This window comes from Denticeps clupeoides, chromosome 8, assembly GCF_900700375.1.
Source record: "Denticeps clupeoides chromosome 8, fDenClu1.1, whole genome shotgun sequence".
NCBI lineage: Eukaryota > Metazoa > Chordata > Actinopteri > Clupeiformes > Denticipitidae > Denticeps > Denticeps clupeoides.
Window position 1 is genome coordinate 1,819,730 of NC_041714.1, and position 17,383 is coordinate 1,837,112.

At 42.8% G+C, this 17,383-nt stretch overlaps 2 protein-coding genes across 3 annotated transcripts in view; both read right to left on the minus strand.

The window, feature by feature from the left end:
- Nucleotides 1-3: 3 nt before the first annotated feature.
- On the minus strand, nucleotides 4-16,668 carry LOC114796210 (transient receptor potential channel pyrexia). Of its 2 annotated transcripts, XM_028990200.1 has the most exons (22): nucleotides 16,296-16,339; nucleotides 15,841-15,961; nucleotides 15,157-15,283; nucleotides 13,026-13,168; nucleotides 12,854-12,940; nucleotides 12,554-12,704; nucleotides 12,080-12,241; nucleotides 8,920-9,029; nucleotides 8,655-8,766; nucleotides 7,737-7,765; nucleotides 7,541-7,632; nucleotides 7,289-7,403; nucleotides 4,541-4,711; nucleotides 4,149-4,219; nucleotides 3,910-4,077; nucleotides 3,289-3,407; nucleotides 2,794-2,998; nucleotides 2,379-2,586; nucleotides 2,164-2,246; nucleotides 1,924-2,078; nucleotides 294-355; nucleotides 4-180 (listed from the first exon to the last, which is right to left on the minus strand). In XM_028990200.1, exons 2-21 carry the CDS (start codon nucleotides 15,934-15,936, stop codon nucleotides 297-299), a joined length of 2,463 nt encoding a protein of 820 aa, XP_028846033.1. In that variant the 5' UTR covers nucleotides 15,937-15,961; nucleotides 16,296-16,339; the 3' UTR covers nucleotides 4-180; nucleotides 294-296. The 2 variants fall into 2 exon arrangements, with proteins under 2 accessions (XP_028846033.1, XP_028846032.1); XM_028990199.1 differs by having other exon boundaries at nucleotides 15,841-16,668.
- Nucleotides 16,669-16,767: 99 nt separating this feature from the next.
- The window catches only part of prkn (parkin RBR E3 ubiquitin protein ligase), a 72,986-nt gene continuing 72,370 nt past the window's right edge, over nucleotides 16,768-17,383 (minus strand). Inside the window, exon 12 of the mRNA XM_028990201.1 lies at nucleotides 16,768-17,165. Within this exon, the coding sequence (XP_028846034.1) occupies nucleotides 17,056-17,165 (110 nt within the window). The 3' untranslated portion in view covers nucleotides 16,768-17,055. The remainder of the gene's footprint in view (nucleotides 17,166-17,383) is intronic.

Consider the following 17,383-nt stretch of genomic DNA (forward strand, 5'->3'; position numbering starts at 1 on the left):
GGTCAAGTTTTTTTTTTTTTACTAAAAACGTTTAATATTTTTCTTGAAACTCTTTATTTTGCACAGACAAAATATTACATGTTTTCCAAAAGTATACATAATGTAAAAGGCTCAGTCCCATCTCTCCTGGGTTTTCAGGTCCACAATTCCATGCTGTTTCTTAGTTTCCTCAGTGGGTTGCTGCAGAGAAAAACATTTACGTTATCAGAACCAATCATTTAACGTAACTTTTTCAAGGTAGTGCATAAGTTGCCATAATTTAACCACCATTCCGGTGTTAAATGTTGAATCACCTGTCAGCTAACAGCCCTGCTGTCCCCACTGCTGTTTATTGCAGGGTCATTTGATGCCTGACCTGGTAAAATACAGGGAAGGGAAACGTTTTTACACATAAATCAATGTAATGTACAGTGGGTTGCAAAAGTATTCGGCTCCCTTGAACTTCTCCAAATTTTGTAACATTACAGCCACAAACATGAATCTATTTGACTGAAATTCCCCGTGAAAGACCAATACAAAGTGGTGTACACTTGAGAAGTGGAACGAAAATCATACATGATTCCAAACATTTTTAAAAAATAAATAACTGAAAAGTGGGGTGTGCGTATTTATTCAGCCCCCTGAGTCAATACTTTGTAGAACCACATTTTGCTGCAATTACATCTGCCAGTCTTTTAGGGTATGTCTCTACCAGCTTTGCACATCTAGAGACTGAAATTCTTGACCATTCTTCTTTGCAAAACAGCTCCATCTTAGTCAGATTAGATGGACAGTGTTTGTGAACCACAGATTCTCAATTGGATTTAGATCTGGACTTTGACTGGGCCATTCTAACACATGGATATGTTTTGTTTCAAACCATTCCCTTGTTGCACTGGCTTTATGTTTAGGGTCATTGTCCTGCTGGAAGGTGAACCTCCGCCCCAGTCTGAAGACTTTTGCAGACTCCAAGAGGTTTTCTTCCAAGATTGCCCTGTTTTTGGCCCCATCCATCTTCCCATCCACTCTGACCAGCTTCCCTGTCACTGCTGAAGAGAAGCACCCCCCAGAGCATGATGCTGCCACCACCATATTTGACAGTGATGGTGTGTTCAGAGTGATGTGCGGTGTTAGTTTTCAGCCACACATAACGTTTTGCATTTTGGCCAAAAAGTTCAATTTTGGTCTCATCTGACCAGAGCACCTTTTTCCACATTTTTGCTGTCCCCCACATGGCTTGTAGCATACTGCAAACAGGACTTCTTATGGTTTTCTTTTAACAATGGCTTTCTTCTTGCCACTCGTCCATAAAGGACAACTTTGTGCAGTGCACGACTAATAGTTGTCCTATGGACAGATTCCCCCACCTGAGCTGATCTCAGCAGCTTGTTCAGAGTCACCATGGGCCTCTTGGCTGCATTACTGATCAGCACGGTCCTTGTTTGGCCTGTGAATTTAGGCAGGCGGCCTTGTCTTGGTAGGTTTACAGTTGTGCCATACTTCTTCTATTTCTGAATGATCGCTTGAACAGTGCTCCATGGGATGTTGAAGGCTTGGGAAATCTTTTTGTAGCCTAAGGATGCTTTAAATTTCTCAATAACTTTATCCCTGACCTGTCTGTTGTGTTCTTTGGACTTCATGGTGTTGAATACTTTTGCAACCCACTGTATAATCAATACTGTGGAAGGTTAAATGACAACGCACTACTTTTTTGGTTTTACCAATACCATTACTCACAGCCATCATATTATTACACAAGCATTTAATATTAATTAACAACCAAGATAAACCACGGCTTGGTATTTAGGGTGAAACTGTGATGGCTGGTGCATTTCACTGTGTGCACCGTGTGCTGTGCTGCTGTGTATCACAAGTGACAATCACTTCACTTTTTAAATAAAACAACCTAGAACAGACTGACGTATTACAACATGATACACCTACTGGGTTTCTTTCTGGCATGCACCAAGTGAAGAAGCAGAGTCTGTATCTCTTTGACCTCTGCTCTCAGGGCAGCCATATCTTCATTGTGTTGCATCTGCATCACCTGGAGGCTCCGTAGTCCTAACTTATCTGGGGCTGTAGAAGGCCGAACGCCACTGAGAAAGACGGACAGCAAAAATACATTCTAAATAAGCCAAATATTATACCCATTTGTCAATTCTAAATGACAAGAAGACCTACCCTGGAGTGATTTTGTTTTCTGCTAGGCGTGGTGCAGAGGCATGTGTCTCTTTCTGAATTTCCAGAAACTCATCAAGAGTATCCTACAAAAGACAGACAGGGATTTTGAGACCAAGCCATTGAAAAGCTGCACAACAAGTCACTGCTCTCTTTGCAGATACTGCGCAATACATGTCAGGAGCGGTGGTGTCACTCAGAGGGAAGGAAGTTGTCACCTTGATCTTTGTTGTGATATTTTTCATCTCTGCATACCGGTAACGGTCAGTTGTGATGTCATCGTCATAGAACTCTCCAAGGGGAGCACAGTGCCGGTGGATGTACTGGTCATCATAGAAATGGCGAAGACGGGGCATTGATTCTTCCACTTGTAAGATGATGGCTGCTTGCTGCATTACAGCGTTGGCAAATGCATTGTCATACACCCTAGAGATGATAAAGCAACACAACCCACAAACTCACTAGGGAAAAGACAGAGGAGGGAGGCCGTGCTAACAAAACTGTTATTAAAAAATTATATATAAACAGATAATTATGCATCCTCCAAATGGTGGACAACAATAATTATGTTATCAATAGATTTCAATACATATTAAAAAGATGTAAAGCAGGTCTAACTTAAGGTCCTTTTACCTCTGGAATGTGTCTGAAAGAAGAGCAATCATGAGATTGACACACAGGACGGCAGAAAGGGCCAGGAAGGTCCCACAGAGGAGATGGGCCATTATAGAGTCCACAGCCACCATGGCATCAAACTCATACTCATCCACCAGAGTGATGCGATACAGGCTGTAGAGCAGCTTTGGCACAGTTTTCATACTGGGCACGGCTGCTGTCCCTGCAGAGGGACAGAGTGGTTGTGTTGCACAATGTCCTTTTAGTCATTTACAACATGAATGATGTCTGAAATGTTTAGGTATTTGACGCATTTGATGTATTTTCAGTGAAACAAACTATTTTTTCCCATCCAAAAAGGACATTTCTAAACTACCCTAAAGTTTTGAATTTTCAGCATTTATCAGATGCCCTTATCCAGAGAATGGTGAATGGTAGCTGTCACTTTGTCTGGTTTCCATGGGTGAATATGGCCAAAAGGCATAAACAGAATAAACACTTTATTCCGCTCACCTCCAAAAATAATCCAGAAGGCACAGGCATATGGGATGTAGATTTCAGCATACAGGAAAAGGAAGCGCAGAACATCCCCCACAATTTTCCCAAGCATGACAATGAAAGGCCCCATTACCCTACAGAGATCAGAAAGAAAAACACAAACCACACTTCTGTATATAGAGTATGTAAATAACTAATAAAATAGTTACATACAATTTTCTTTGCTTCCAGACTCAGATGAACCCATGTTTAAAAAGAAGTGTGTAACATTGCATAGGTTTCTCACATGGACCTTCTGTTTCACTGTTGTTGTTCCAGTGGTAACCAGTATAGCTCAACATATGGACATCAGACCACCCGTACTGTTGTGCTTCTATGCACATACTCCCATTGAGTTACTGTCACCATGGTTACGTGGTGCTGTGGTGCCCCATTCAGGTGTGGGTCTGAAACTGGAGAGGTGGTAATCGGGGGCGCTGCTGGGGTGTTTCTCTGATGCCTGAGGCATACATAGACCCACTGCATGTTACCATGGATTTATTCATGTAAAAAATACAAGACCCATACATTTGACTGGAAGTGTACACCTTTCTAGCACTGCGGCTCATAGGAAGACAGACATTGAGTAGCTGATACCTAAAGGCCCTGACATGCTTCATTAGTCTGAGCCACAGGAAGATGATGACCACTGCAAATAAGCGTAGACTGTAACCCCTCAGCATGCTGGACACCAGAAAGATATCGGTCAAATGGAGCCCCAGGACCACAATGAGCAGAACATATACCAGCCAATCAAAAATGTTCCTGTGGGAGAAAAAAATAGTTTAGTAATCATGAACTGGGTATAACTGGCATAATGTGTCCATTTTTTTTACCAAAGGTCCTGAGCATAACTTCCTTTCAGGTTGCGGATTAACTTTATCTGTCCTTCCAAATAATGTCGCTCCTTAAAAATAAATGTACAACAGCTCATTAGTAAATGTCGAACAAGTAGCAGATAATACCAGCATGTTTTTAATTTCCACTATTACGTGAACACAGTGAAACCCCATACCCACTGTGTACCCACTGTGGATAGCACTGTGGGGGTTGGCGTGCTGTGGTTACTCAGGTGTTCTATCGAACTAAAAAAAGCCAAAAGCACTATTTTTACTTTGCATGTTACATTTTATCAAAATAGATTTGCATGTTATGTGTGGGTTATGTGCTTTGCGTGTGATTCTTTGTCCTGCCACATGGGAACCTCTTATGCCATGTGTCCACCTACCTCGGGCCACATGGGATGAGAGCAGGCCAGGTCTTCATTGATTCGTCTGATGCTCCAGGCCTGCCAGTGGCAGAGTTTCCTGCGGGACAGCAGCACCTCGCCCACCTCGCGATAAACTTCTAGGACCGTCAACACCAGTGCAACCACCACCACCAACACACGCCACCAGTCCTGCACACATCCATTGTCCCAAGTGTGGTAAGAACTCTTTTTCTTTTAACAAAATGGTAACTAACTGATCCCGGAATTTAGAGATCCTTGATGATTTTCAGCTTCTCACAATCACTAAATCACAATCACAAGACCTGCCAGGAAGACCATCAGAGTCTGGCCCAGTGGAGCCATCTCAGCACTCCAGGACTGTTTTGAGTGCACGGACTGGAATATTTTTAGAGAGGCGGCGACGTACAACGGCTGCGTTAACCTGGACGAGTTTGCGGAATCTGTGACGTGTTACATCACCAAATGCATAGAGGATGTCACAGTCCTAAAGAACATCACCACCAGAGCCAACGAGAAGCCCTGGTTCACACCACAGGTGCGTGCTCTGCTGAGAGAGAGAGATGGAAGTAAAGCTGCCCTCAGAACAGCGAGGGCTAACCTCTCTCGCTCTATACGCCAAGCAAAGCGAGCACATGCAAAAAAGATTCAAAATCACTTCAGCAACACAAAAGACACTCGCAGTTTGTGGCAGGGCATCCAGGCTGTCACTCAGTACAAGCCAGCACCAAGCAGCTGTATGGGGGATGCCACACTCCCCGAGGAGCTGAACAAGTTCTTCGCACTGTTTGACACACTGAACAACTCGCACACGACGAAAGCCATGCCTCCCATCACCGACCAGACCATCACCCTGCCTGCAGCCGATGTGAGGAGAACCCTCGCCAAGGTTGACCCACGAAAAGCTGCAGGTCCAGACAACATTCCTGGTCATGTGCTGAGAGACTGCGCTGATCAGCTAGCCGAGGTGTTCACAGACATCTTCAACACTTCGCTGAGCCAGATGATCGTCCCAGCGTGCTTCAAGTCCACCACCATCATCCCAGTGCCGAAGAAATCTTCAGTTTCCTGCCTGAATGACTACCGGCCCATCGCTCTGACCCCCATCACCATGAGGTGCTTTGAGAGACTTGTCATGGCACAGGTGAAAAGCAACCTCCCTCACTCACTGGACCCTCTGCAGTTTGCTTATCGCACAAACAGGTCAACTGAGGACGCGATGTCCACTGCACTTCACCTTTCCCTCTCACACCTGGACAATAAAGACTCTTATGTTAGATTGCTGTTCATAGACTTTAGTTCAGCATTCAACACCATCATCCCCCGGAGACTGTGTGTGAAACTGAGCGAGCTGGGACTGAGTACCTCACTCTGTAATTGGATAGTGGATTTCCTGTCAGAGAGACCTCAGTCAGTCCGAAAGGGCGAGAACGTTTCCAGCACCATCAAGCTGAGTACCGGAGCCCCTCAGGGCTGCGTTCTCAGTCCACTTCTGTTCACACTCCTGACTCACGACTGCACCGCCCTGCACAGCTCAAACCACATCATCAAATTCGCCGACGACACGACCGTGGTGGGGCTCATCAGCAACAAAGATGAGTCGGCTTACAGAGATGAGGTAAAGCAGCTGGCCACCTGGTGCAGTGAGAACATCCTGTCGCTGAATGTGGAAAAAACAAAGGAAATGATCGTCGACTTCAGGAGAACTAGCCACCCCCCACCCCTCACCCCACTCAGCATCCACAGCTCCACGGTTGAGACTGTAAAAGACACCAAGTTCCTGGGAGTCCACATCTCAGACGATCTCACTTGGACCACCAACATCACCTCCATTGCCAAAAAGGCCCAGCAGCGTCTCCACTTTCTGAGACGGCTGAAGCGGGCCAACCTGCCCCCTCCCACCCTCACCGCGTTTTACAGGGGCACCATAGAGAGTGTCCTGACCAGCTGCATCTCCGCCTGGTTCAGAAACAGCACTGTTGCCGATATCAGGCAGCTTCAAAGGATCATCAAAGCAGCTGGTAACATCATCGGAGCGTCTCTTCCGCCGCTGCAGGACATCTTCTGTAAGCGCTGCATCAGAAGAGCCTCCTGCATCGTGCTTTACCCCTCACATCCATCACATGGACTTTTTACACTCCTCCCATCCGGCAGACGCTACCGCAGCATCAGGTCTCGATCCTCCAGGATGCGTGATAGCTTCTTCCTCACAAGCCAACACACTACCTGCACTCATACTTCCCCCCACACACACTCGCACTGTGGACTAACTCTGTTGCACCTCTGCACTTTACACCTCATTGCTGCAATTATGCACATGCTTCTATACGGACTACCTCTTCTTGTTGCACTGAAACCAATAACTGTACTATCATTACTGTTGTTTATTTGAACAGTCTAAACATGTATATATCACTGGTCACTTTTTAACACGTAATTTTTAGCTAAATTGTATATTCTGTATCCTATTTATTTATATATTGTATTTCATGTGACGCATCTGTTTTCTGTTTTTCTGCTTTTTTTGTTGTCTACTTTTATGTTGCACTGTAAACTGGAGCCACGTCTTCTCGTCTCTCTGTATATCTGAACAATATATAGAAGAGATGACAATAAATGTCACTTGAACTTGAACTTGAAAAGTACTGTGTAACAAGTTTATTAGGAAATTCAAAACCATTCGGGGAAAAAAAAAATTATATTCCACAACTGTCAAATATTGACCTGTGACAGTAACTATTATGTTACCTCGGGAAAAACATATGGCCTCCCCTCGTCTCTGATGACTGAAACAGATATGGCAACAGTCGTCCAGGCGACAATGAACAGGAAATTTAGCAGTAAAAGTATCCATGCTCCCAACCTATTGAGAAAACACAGTTGAATTTATTTTGCTGTGTTAGACAACAACCTAGCTTTCAAAGTCAGGCAAGCCGAAATAATGGCATCATAAATTTACACAATCGCTGTGTGTTTGCGTTAAACTGTGCTGTAACGTGCCTGCCATAGAGATCCCACTTCACAGTGATGAGTTTCAGAACCACAGGGTGCATAATGAGATCCAGCTTCCCCTGACGCACAATGGATTCCAACTGACAGGAGAGATGAAGATAGATAAAAGGATAATAGAAAAAAGTGCCTTTAAATCATAAACCATTAGACTATAACATTTCATGCATTTTTGAGGGGGTCATACCGGAGATGTAGGCTCATTGCAAACTTTCCCTGAAATGCAAGAATACAGAACAGAATAGGCCAATCAATGTTTGGAATGTAAGTTAATACATGTAACCATGATACATATTCACAATACAAACATGACGTATCTGTATCTAGTCCAAGTTACTTTTTACGAAGCAATATTTACAGTACAATAGTTAAATTCTGACAATATCAGAATACAAAAATATTCAAATGTTCATGTGAATGAATGTCAATAAAATAATATTCATGTTGATAATTTATTCATATTCATGCTGATATTTCCTTCTGTAGAATTTTAACCCAGATGTCTTTATTTAGGGCAAAATTTGGGACTTAATTTCTTGTGTGTTTTGACTGCAACTCATAAAAAGGTGATGGAATGGCACATTTCTGCTTCACACACTCAAATGCAGAAGACAGTCAATAACAAATAATATTTATGCTGATATTTTATTTGTTAATGTTGATTTGCAAAATGAATTTCCCCAAATTATTACCCAAAAGTATTGCAAAATAGAAGTAATCAACATGCACTTGAAAAATTAATCTTATATGTATACAAAAAGTATTCTGAATACATCTCTTTGTATGTAATGTAATCAGTGTTAAGACATGACTACACTGGAAAAAAAAAATCACTTCCACATGATTCAATTGATTTGGCTGTCCTCATTCCTTTGCACTATTTTCATACATATTAAGTTAATTCAGCTTGAAGTAAAAAAGTTGTGTTGTTGATAATAAGAGATGGAGTCAAATGTAACATACAGAAAATTAAATATGGCAGAATACATCTGTAACAAAAAGACAGATCCTTATTTTAGTCATGTATCAGCATTTGCTTTGATGTATGCATCATTCAGGGCTGCTGGTAGTTACGGAGACCTTTGTTTTTGTGTGCAGGTGATACCTGAAGAACCAGCGGTTCTTTTGCACGGTTCTGGTTCCAGCAGGTGGAGGTAGTAGAACTGCTGTCGGGTCATGCGATCTGTTACATGGAACTGATTCAGTGCCATATGGGCCTGTTAGTGCCAAGCAGAATAACACATCCAGTCAACCCACACAACATCCTTCCCTGTGTTATTTATTCCTCCTTATATGTTGTGAACTGGTGACATCACGTCTTCAAAGAGACTTTCTGGTAGTCTCTTAGCAACCACATGACAGATACTCACCACAGGAGTCATCTTGCCAATCATGGCAGTGATGCAGAGCTGTCCATCAGAGTCCTGCACTCCCGCATCCGCCCCCAGCTCGATGAGGGTTCGCGCAGCCTCACTTCTGTCTGCACACGCAGCATGGAGTCGAGCAAGGGCACAACAATAACACAGCACTCACTTAACCACTTTCACCATTTCAGCCTTTCTGAAGGAACACTGAGGCTAAAATGCTGATCCAGAAACGAACATCCTGTATTTTAAATGCATTCAGAAGACATGACAGTGTGAAAAGTGCAAGAGGATACAATTTAAAAAAGTTACTAGATTGCTGTACTAGAATAATACAATAGAGCTAGACTGCTTGTGAGATTTAAATTTTATATTTCTAAAGGTGCTGTTGAAATGCCATTATCACCAGACGTTGGAAACAACCCATCCAATCCACACATGTAAAGAAATCAAACAATAAATATTCATAGATTAAGTTATGTGTAATAAAATAGAATGACACCAGAAAAAAGTAAAGAAAGGTGCAAAAAGGCATGGGAAGCCAGGGCATCAGCTAAAATCTATCAGCAATTAGAAGGCAATACTGCCACTTATCTGTTAATTAATATGAGATGGTTCAGTCTCAACTCATGGCTTATAAAAGGATAAAACCCAAACAGCTCTCTCAAGGCCTTATTTTTGCAAAATATACTGATGTTGCAGGTTACAGAATAATTTATGAAGTACTGCACTGTTGGGGCCATAATCTGGAAATGGAAAGAACATCATTTCACCATGAACCGGCGATGACTAGGTGCTCCCTGCAAGATTTCAGACTGAGAAGTGAAACTAATAATCACAATGAGCAGTTGTGGAGAGCTTCAGAAAGACCTTGAATTATTTGAAAGAAAATGATAAGCAATGTACTTAGCCATACAGCCATACGTGCATACAGCCATCATGGCCTGTATGCACGCTCACCACCCAGGACTCCAGTGGAATGCTGGAGCTGATCACCTTGATTTTACCATACCAACAGTGAAGTATGCAGGTGGGAACATCATGGTGTTCAGGTGCTTTTACGCACAGTTCATATAATTATAGGAAGGATAAATGAAAAATGTGTACCGAGACATAAAATCAGGTGCCATCTACCAGGATGATGACGGTGGACGTTTCAGCGTGATAATGATCCAAAACACACAGTCAAGGAAACAGAGAAAGAAAACAAAGCAGCTAGAATGGCGCAGCCAGTCACCTGACTAGGTTCCAATAGCAAATCTATAGGAAGAACTAAAGCTCAGAGTTCATAGAAAGGACCCACAAAACCTTCCAGATTTCAAGACTGTTTGAGTGGGAAAATTATTTATTTTTATATATGTGAATTGGGTAGGTTGTTACCAATGTCAGAATTTCAAGTCAACACTACCTTTAGAAATATATATTTGAAAAAATATTGTAATATAGACAACACTTGTACAATTGTACAAACCGGATTCCAAAAAAGTTGGGACACTAAAGAAATTGTGAATAAAAACTCAATGCAATGATGTGGATATGGCAAATGTCAATATATTATTTGTAATAGAACGTAGATGACAGATCAAACGTTTAATCAGAGTAAATGTATCATTTTAAAGGAAAAATATGTTGATTCAAAATTTCACGGTGTCAACAAATCCCAAAAAAGTTGGGACAAGTAGCAATAAGAGGCTGGAAAAAGTCCATTTGAGCATAACGAAGAGCTGAAAGACCAAGTAACACTAATTAGGTGAATTGGCAACATGATTGGGTATAAAAAGAGCTTCTCAGAGTGGCAGTGTCTCTCAGAAGCCAAGATGGGTAGAGGATCACCAATTCCCACAATGTTGCGCAGGAAGATAGTGGAGCAATATCAGAAAGGTGTTACCCAGCGAAAAACTGCAAAGGCTTTGCATCTATCATCATCAACTGTGCATAACATCATCCGAAGATTCAGAGAATCCGGAACAATCTCTGTGCGTAAGGGTCAAGGCCGTAAAAACATACTGGATGCCCGTGATCTCCGGGCCCTTAAACGACACTGCACCACAACCAGGAATGCTACTGTAAAGGAAATCACAAAATGGGCTCAGGAATACTTCGGTGAACACAATCCACCGTGCCAACCGCCGTTGCCAGCTGAAACTCTACAGTGCAAAGAAGAAGCCATTTCTAAGCAAGATCCACAAGCTCAGGCGTTTTCACTGGGCCAGGGATCATTAAAAATGGAAGACTGTTCTGTGGTCAGACGAGTCACGGTTCGAAGTTCTTTTGGAAATCTGGGACGCCGGACCAAAGAGGACAAGGACAACCCAAGTTGTTATCAACGCTCAGTTCAGAAGCCTGCATCTCTGCTGGTATGGGGTTGCATGAGTGTGTGTGGCATGGGCAGCTTGCATGTCTGGAAAGGCACCATCAATGCAGAAAAATATATTCAGCTTCTAGAACAACATATGCTCCCATCCAGACGTCATGTCTTTCAGGGAAGATCCTGCATTTTTCAACAAGATAATGCCAGACCACATTCTGCATCAATCATCCGGGTACTGAAATGGCCAGTCTGAAGTCCAGATCTTTCACCTATAGAGAACATTTGGTGCATCATAAAGAGGAAGGTGTGACAAAGAAGGCCTGAGATGATTGAACAGTTAGAGGCCTGTATTAGAAAAGAATGGGAGAGCATTCCTAGTTCTAAACTTGAGAAACTGGTCTCCTCGGTCCCCAGACGTCTGCTGAGTGTTGTAAGAAGAAGGGGATTTGTTGACACCCTGAAATTCTGAATCAACATATTTTTCCATTAAAATGAAACATTTTCTCAGGTTAAACTTTTGTTCAGGTTAAAATTTATGTTCTATTCTGAATAAAATATTAGAAGTTGGCACCTCCACATCATTGCATTCAGTTTTTAGTCACGATTTGTATAGTGTCCCAACTTTTTTGGAATCCGGTTTGTACCTTCTGTATGTTTCCTTTTTGTAGGGTTAGAGTTAAATATTTTCTAAAAGTGAATTTGAAGTATATTTATAAGTCTGGTCAAATTTAAACATAAGAGATGTGATAATCAGATGATTGTGTGCGTGGAATCCCTGTGAAATGAATCTGTATTGTGCTGCGTTTTGGGTTAGTTTTGTGTGTGTGTGTGTGTGTGTTTGAGAGGATCAGGTACCCAGGTTAGCAGCCAGCTGTAGCGCAGTCCTCTGTTTATAGTCCCGTGCAGTAATGTCTGCGCCGTGCTGCAGCAGGATCCTGACCGCACCCACTGCATCGTTTTTAGCAGCGAAGTGCAGGGGAGTCTGCTGGTCACTGCGCGTCCGGGCACCGATGTCCGCTACGAGGACACAGGCAGGTGACAATATGGAATATTCAGAAGTAGCCACAGTGAACCTCTGTCCAACAAATGTCTGACTTTTATTTATTTATTTGAGATTCAGCATCTTCAGCAACATGGCAGCATAATTAATAAAGCTTGAGTAATGCTATTGCATTAAAGTAATAAAAATAAAAGCATTTTGACTCTGAGCTCTGTTAAATATGACTGTAACAGAGCTCTGCCTTACCACTGACAACTGTACATCCAAACTATACACCCTTTCTTTAAAACACACACTATTCAAGACACAATCAGGACACAGAAACACACCACCCTTCTCCAACAGGAAAACGATCATCTCCTCATAGTCCAGTGCTGCAGCCACATGCAGTGGAGTGACCCCAAATGCGTCAGCCCTCTGCACATCTGCCCCTCTCTCCAGGAAAAAACGCATCACGTCTACGTTCCATGCACGAGAGATCTAAAACACACACACACACACACACACACACACACACTCAGAGGTGCAACACAACAAAATAAATGGAACAGTGATTCTATGATGCCACAGAGAGAGAAAATAAATAGCTTTACACAAATTGAAAAGCAAGACACTGCATGAACCCTGACCTCATGCAGCACTGTCTGTCCGTATTTATCAGATGTGTTGGGGTCAGCTCCATCGGTGAGAACCCTGTTCAGAAAGGGCAAATCAACCTGAGGAGCAGAGGTCATGTAGGATCAGAGATGTTGAATGCATTATTTACCACACCACACTTCACACACGACCTTCACATCATACCTCATCTGTGTCTTCATTGCTTGCAGCAAGGATTCTGAAATGATCCAGCAGGCTTTTGTTGAGGCTTTGTGTTTGGTCAAGGCCGCCGTCCACCTCATCCTCATCCCATGCCAGGCCCTTGTACTTACTTCCAAGGCATTCTCCTTTCAGTACAAAGAGACATCGAACAAGGAAAATAATAATAATCATGAGACCAAAAGACCCAAAATATACAGAGTTTAAGTTCTTATGGTGACATCTTTAACTTCATTTAAAGGTAATATTACCTTTACTATTAACATCAACACCAGCAGCATTGCATAAAGTAGATCCCTTATTTGCCACCAGACCCATCAAGGCATGGACCTCTATAGGTATGCTGTGATTTCTGGCAGTCTGGCATCAACCCATCCATAGTATATCCTTTAGGTTAGATGTGAGGTAGTACCTACACGGATCTGACCTGTTTTTCCAGCACTATCACAGATGTTCAATTGGATTGAGATCTGCAGGATTTGGAGGCCAAGTTAAACTGGTTGTTGTGTTCCTCAAAACCCCTATTTACTTATTTACTCCAAAATGTACTCAGATGCACATTGGACAGCAGCAATGCATGAAAATTTTCAGCAAATTGAGCTACAGTAGCTGTTCTATTGGGTCACACAACACAGGCCAGACTGGGCTCTCCATGTGCACCAATGAACCTTGGCTGTCTATTCTCCAGTCTTTCTTCCTTGAACCACTTCTGCTAGGTCCTGACTAATGCAGACAGGAACTTCCCATAGATGCCACAACATCCCACAATCAGAACACTGCTCCCTGGGTGTCTTTCATGGCTGCCCACTGCCATTCAAGAACAGTCACAGAGTTGTTATGAAGCCCCTCCTTCATCATTTTAACTGTGTGCTTGCTGTCATTGTTTTGTTGGAAGGTAAACCTTCAGCCCATTTTGAGATTCTGAGCAGAGCACTCTGGAGAAGGTTTTCATGCAGGATATCCCTGTACATGGCTGCACTGAACTTTCCCTCGAATGCAACCAGTCATCCTGTCCCTGCAGCTGCAAAACACCCCAACAGCATGATGCTTCCACCACGGTGCTTCACTGTTAGCACTGTATTGGGCAGCTGATGAGCAGTACCTGTTTTTCTCCACACATACCGCTTAGAATTAAGGCCAAAATGTTCTATCTTGGTCTCACCAAACCAGAGAATCTTATTTCCCACCATCTTGGAGTTTTTTTTTTTTATCAAACTCCGCTCTCACTAAGGCTCTTCTCCCCCAGATAGTTCAGTTTGGCTGGATGGCCAGCTCTAGGAAGGGTTCTGTACACTGTAATGAGTTAATCAGTGTAATTTGTGTCATAATGTTAAGGGTGATTGGTGTAGCCTATGATAAACTATGCAGTTTGATCAGAGTGAATGACCTAAGCCAGTTGTCTCAAGGTCATCCCAAACATCTTCCATTTTGGATTATGGAGGTCACTGTTCTCTTAGGAACCTTAATTGCAGCAGAAATGTTTTTGTAACCTTGGTCAGATCTGTCCCTTGCCACAATTCTGTCTCTGAGCTCTTCAGGCAGTTCCTTTGACCTCATGATTCTCATTTGCTCTGACATGCATTGTGAGCTGTAAGGTCTTATATAGACAGGGGTGTGGCTTTCCTAATCAAGTCCAAACACAGCTGGACTCAAATGAAGGTGTAGAACCATCTCAAGGATGATCAAAAGAAATGGACAGAACCCGAGTTAAATATATGTGTCACAGCAAAGGGTCTGATACTTAGGACCAAATTCAATGAATCTGCAAAAATGTCAACAATTCGGTTGACAACAATTTCTGTCAATATGGGATCCTGTGTGTACATTAACAAGGAACAAATATCTTAACTGATTTTAGCAAATGGCTGCAACATAAAGAGTGAAAAATGTAAGGGGGTCTGAATACTTTCAGCACCCACTGTATATGCCACCCACTCACACATGCCACTGTAATGAGTTAATCAGTGTAATTTATGTCATAATGTTATGGGTGATTGGTGTAGCCTATGATAAACTATGCAGTTTGATCAGAGTGAGTGGCCTAAGCCAGTTGTCTCAAGGCTAGCTACAATAACCCAACGATAACCTTACAAACAGAGGTTATAAACATTCGTACCTGAAGGTTTTTTCCTTACGCACTTCTGTACAGCTCGTTTCCAGCGGCTACACGTGTAGGACGCCCATTGTGCTGCGGTCCGCACTGCATCTGCCGCCACTGTTATGGAAAGTTGGGCATTGAAGGGCTGCAGGTGGTTGAAGGAGCCACAGGTGAGAGTGATGCCACCGATAAATGCAAGCATATTAACATCAACCGCTTAAAGCCTTGCAACTCTGCACCATGTTTGTTGCTTAGTATCTTTAGTAAAGCTACATGGTACAAGGACATAAAATGAACAGAATTTAAACTGGTTTGCTAATGATGGTCAATGGTAATGGCTTTTACTTCATGGAAAATCTGCATATGATTAAAACCTGGTCCAATGCAACTCTGCATTCACTTTAAAAGCTTCAACTGAAAACAGTTCCAGTGATTAACGAAGCAATAAAACTCGTAGTGTATATGTGCAGGAGTAGAGTTAATGTTTTTCTAGTCTGACCAGCATCATCATCCATTCCAGAAGATAGATGCGTGTAAACTCAGTCACCATGGTGAACAATTCATCCTTTAGACTGGTCAGAGCGTGTTACACATGACTCTGCATGAACAGCCCAAGTTGACCCTTCTGTAAACGTCATCAAACAACTTTATTCTTTCCTATTGTTCTTGGAACGTAATATTGAGAAGATCCAAGATCCTAACCTGACCAAAGGGTCCATCAGCCATCTCCAGCGCAGGGTTCTCCTGACCTCTGCGTCTCACCCGGTCATTCCTCTTCATCTTCTGGATGTGGTCCATGAAGCCACCAGACAAAATCTAAATCCTTTTCCGGACAAAACACAGACTCATGGCGTAACTACACAGATATACCCAGAACTGTACTTTCGTTGCAGAAAGCCCCTCTGAATCTAGCTGGGATGTGACTCCCTGTTTGTGGCACTACGCTGCTGACTTGCACGGTGAGCCAGAACACAGCCCATTGTCGTACTACAATTGCCCCCAGAGCTAACCTTTAAACACCCCGGGCACAAAACAGGCTAACCAACAGCAGGCGTGAGCACAGAAATACTGCTGACACCTGAGGCAGAGAGAATGGGGAGAGAGGGAGAGAGAATAGAGTGAAAGAACGAAAGGCAACAGGCCTGGTCTTCTTGTACCTGCGGCGTTTGTTTTGGTCCGTCTCGTCTTCTCTGGCTGCATGTCCTCATTTAATGACAGACTAAGTCTCTCGCTGATCTCTTAATGTTTAACAGTGCCGTGGCCAGAAGAGCCTGACAGGACGAGTGAGTAGCTGTTATGGCTTGTTTATGGGCTTTTATCAGTTAATGTGTAGACTGGTGAACGGATCATATACTGTAATGATGCTAATCTAATCTCTGGAGGCCCAGTGATTCTGAATCATCCGAACAAACGTCCATACACATTTAGCTATCATCTAGCATCTATGATGGGACTGACAGCACAGGGTGGAGGTTCCACAACACAGTCCAAACACCGTCCGAGTCCAACAGTTAGCCTTCTAAATTAGGAATGCGTGCACGCACACGCACACGCACACGCACACGCACACACACACACACACACACACACACACACACACACACAAGAAAATAAGAAACCAGAAGCATATTAGGCATATCTCTATTTAATTGATGATTTATGGTTTGTACAGATTCAGAAACATTCGAACACCCATGGTTTACATTAATTTTAAAGTGCTTTAATTACCTTTAGATTAAAAACATCAGGCTAACCTTCTCATCCATATGGCGTACATCACATCTCGGTTTTAATCTGAACTGAGGAGCTGTGATGTGTCACATTAGTCAACTGATCATCCAGATGCCATCGAGTGTGTTCACAGACTATTGCACCCTAAAGCAGTCATGGTGTCGACGTGATTTTCAAACCTCCAGATCACCCAAACCAGTGGTTGCCCATACACTCCCTGTTCCATTCCACACGACACAGCCAGCACCACTCGAACCTGCACTGCGCTTGTGGACATACCATATGCATGCAGCCACCTGGGGAGCAAAGCACACCACAGTGGAATCATGGGAAAATGCAGATAGTGTGTATTTAAAGTACCTTTCAGTATTGTAGGCTCTGAATACAAAAATCACCAATACATTTACACCTCTGAGTGTGACTACTTATGTCACAGGAAAAAGAGACCTGAACATGAATTAAGAGGATTAAAACATGAAAGTTACTGAGGTATTGGACAGAAAAAAAAAAAAAA

Coding starts and splice junctions, on each gene's coding strand:
- LOC114796210 (XM_028990199.1), bottom strand. CDS start 15,936: ATGGACCACATCCAGAAGATGAAGAGGAATGACCGGGTGAGACGCAGA. Junction 3,408..3,909: donor AAGCATGTCAGGGCCTTTAG/GTATCAGCTACT, acceptor TGATCTCTGTAG/GGTAATGGGGCCTTTCATTG. Junction 2,247..2,378: donor ATATCACAACAAAGATCAAG/GTGACAACTTCC, acceptor TGTCTTTTGTAG/GATACTCTTGATGAGTTTCT.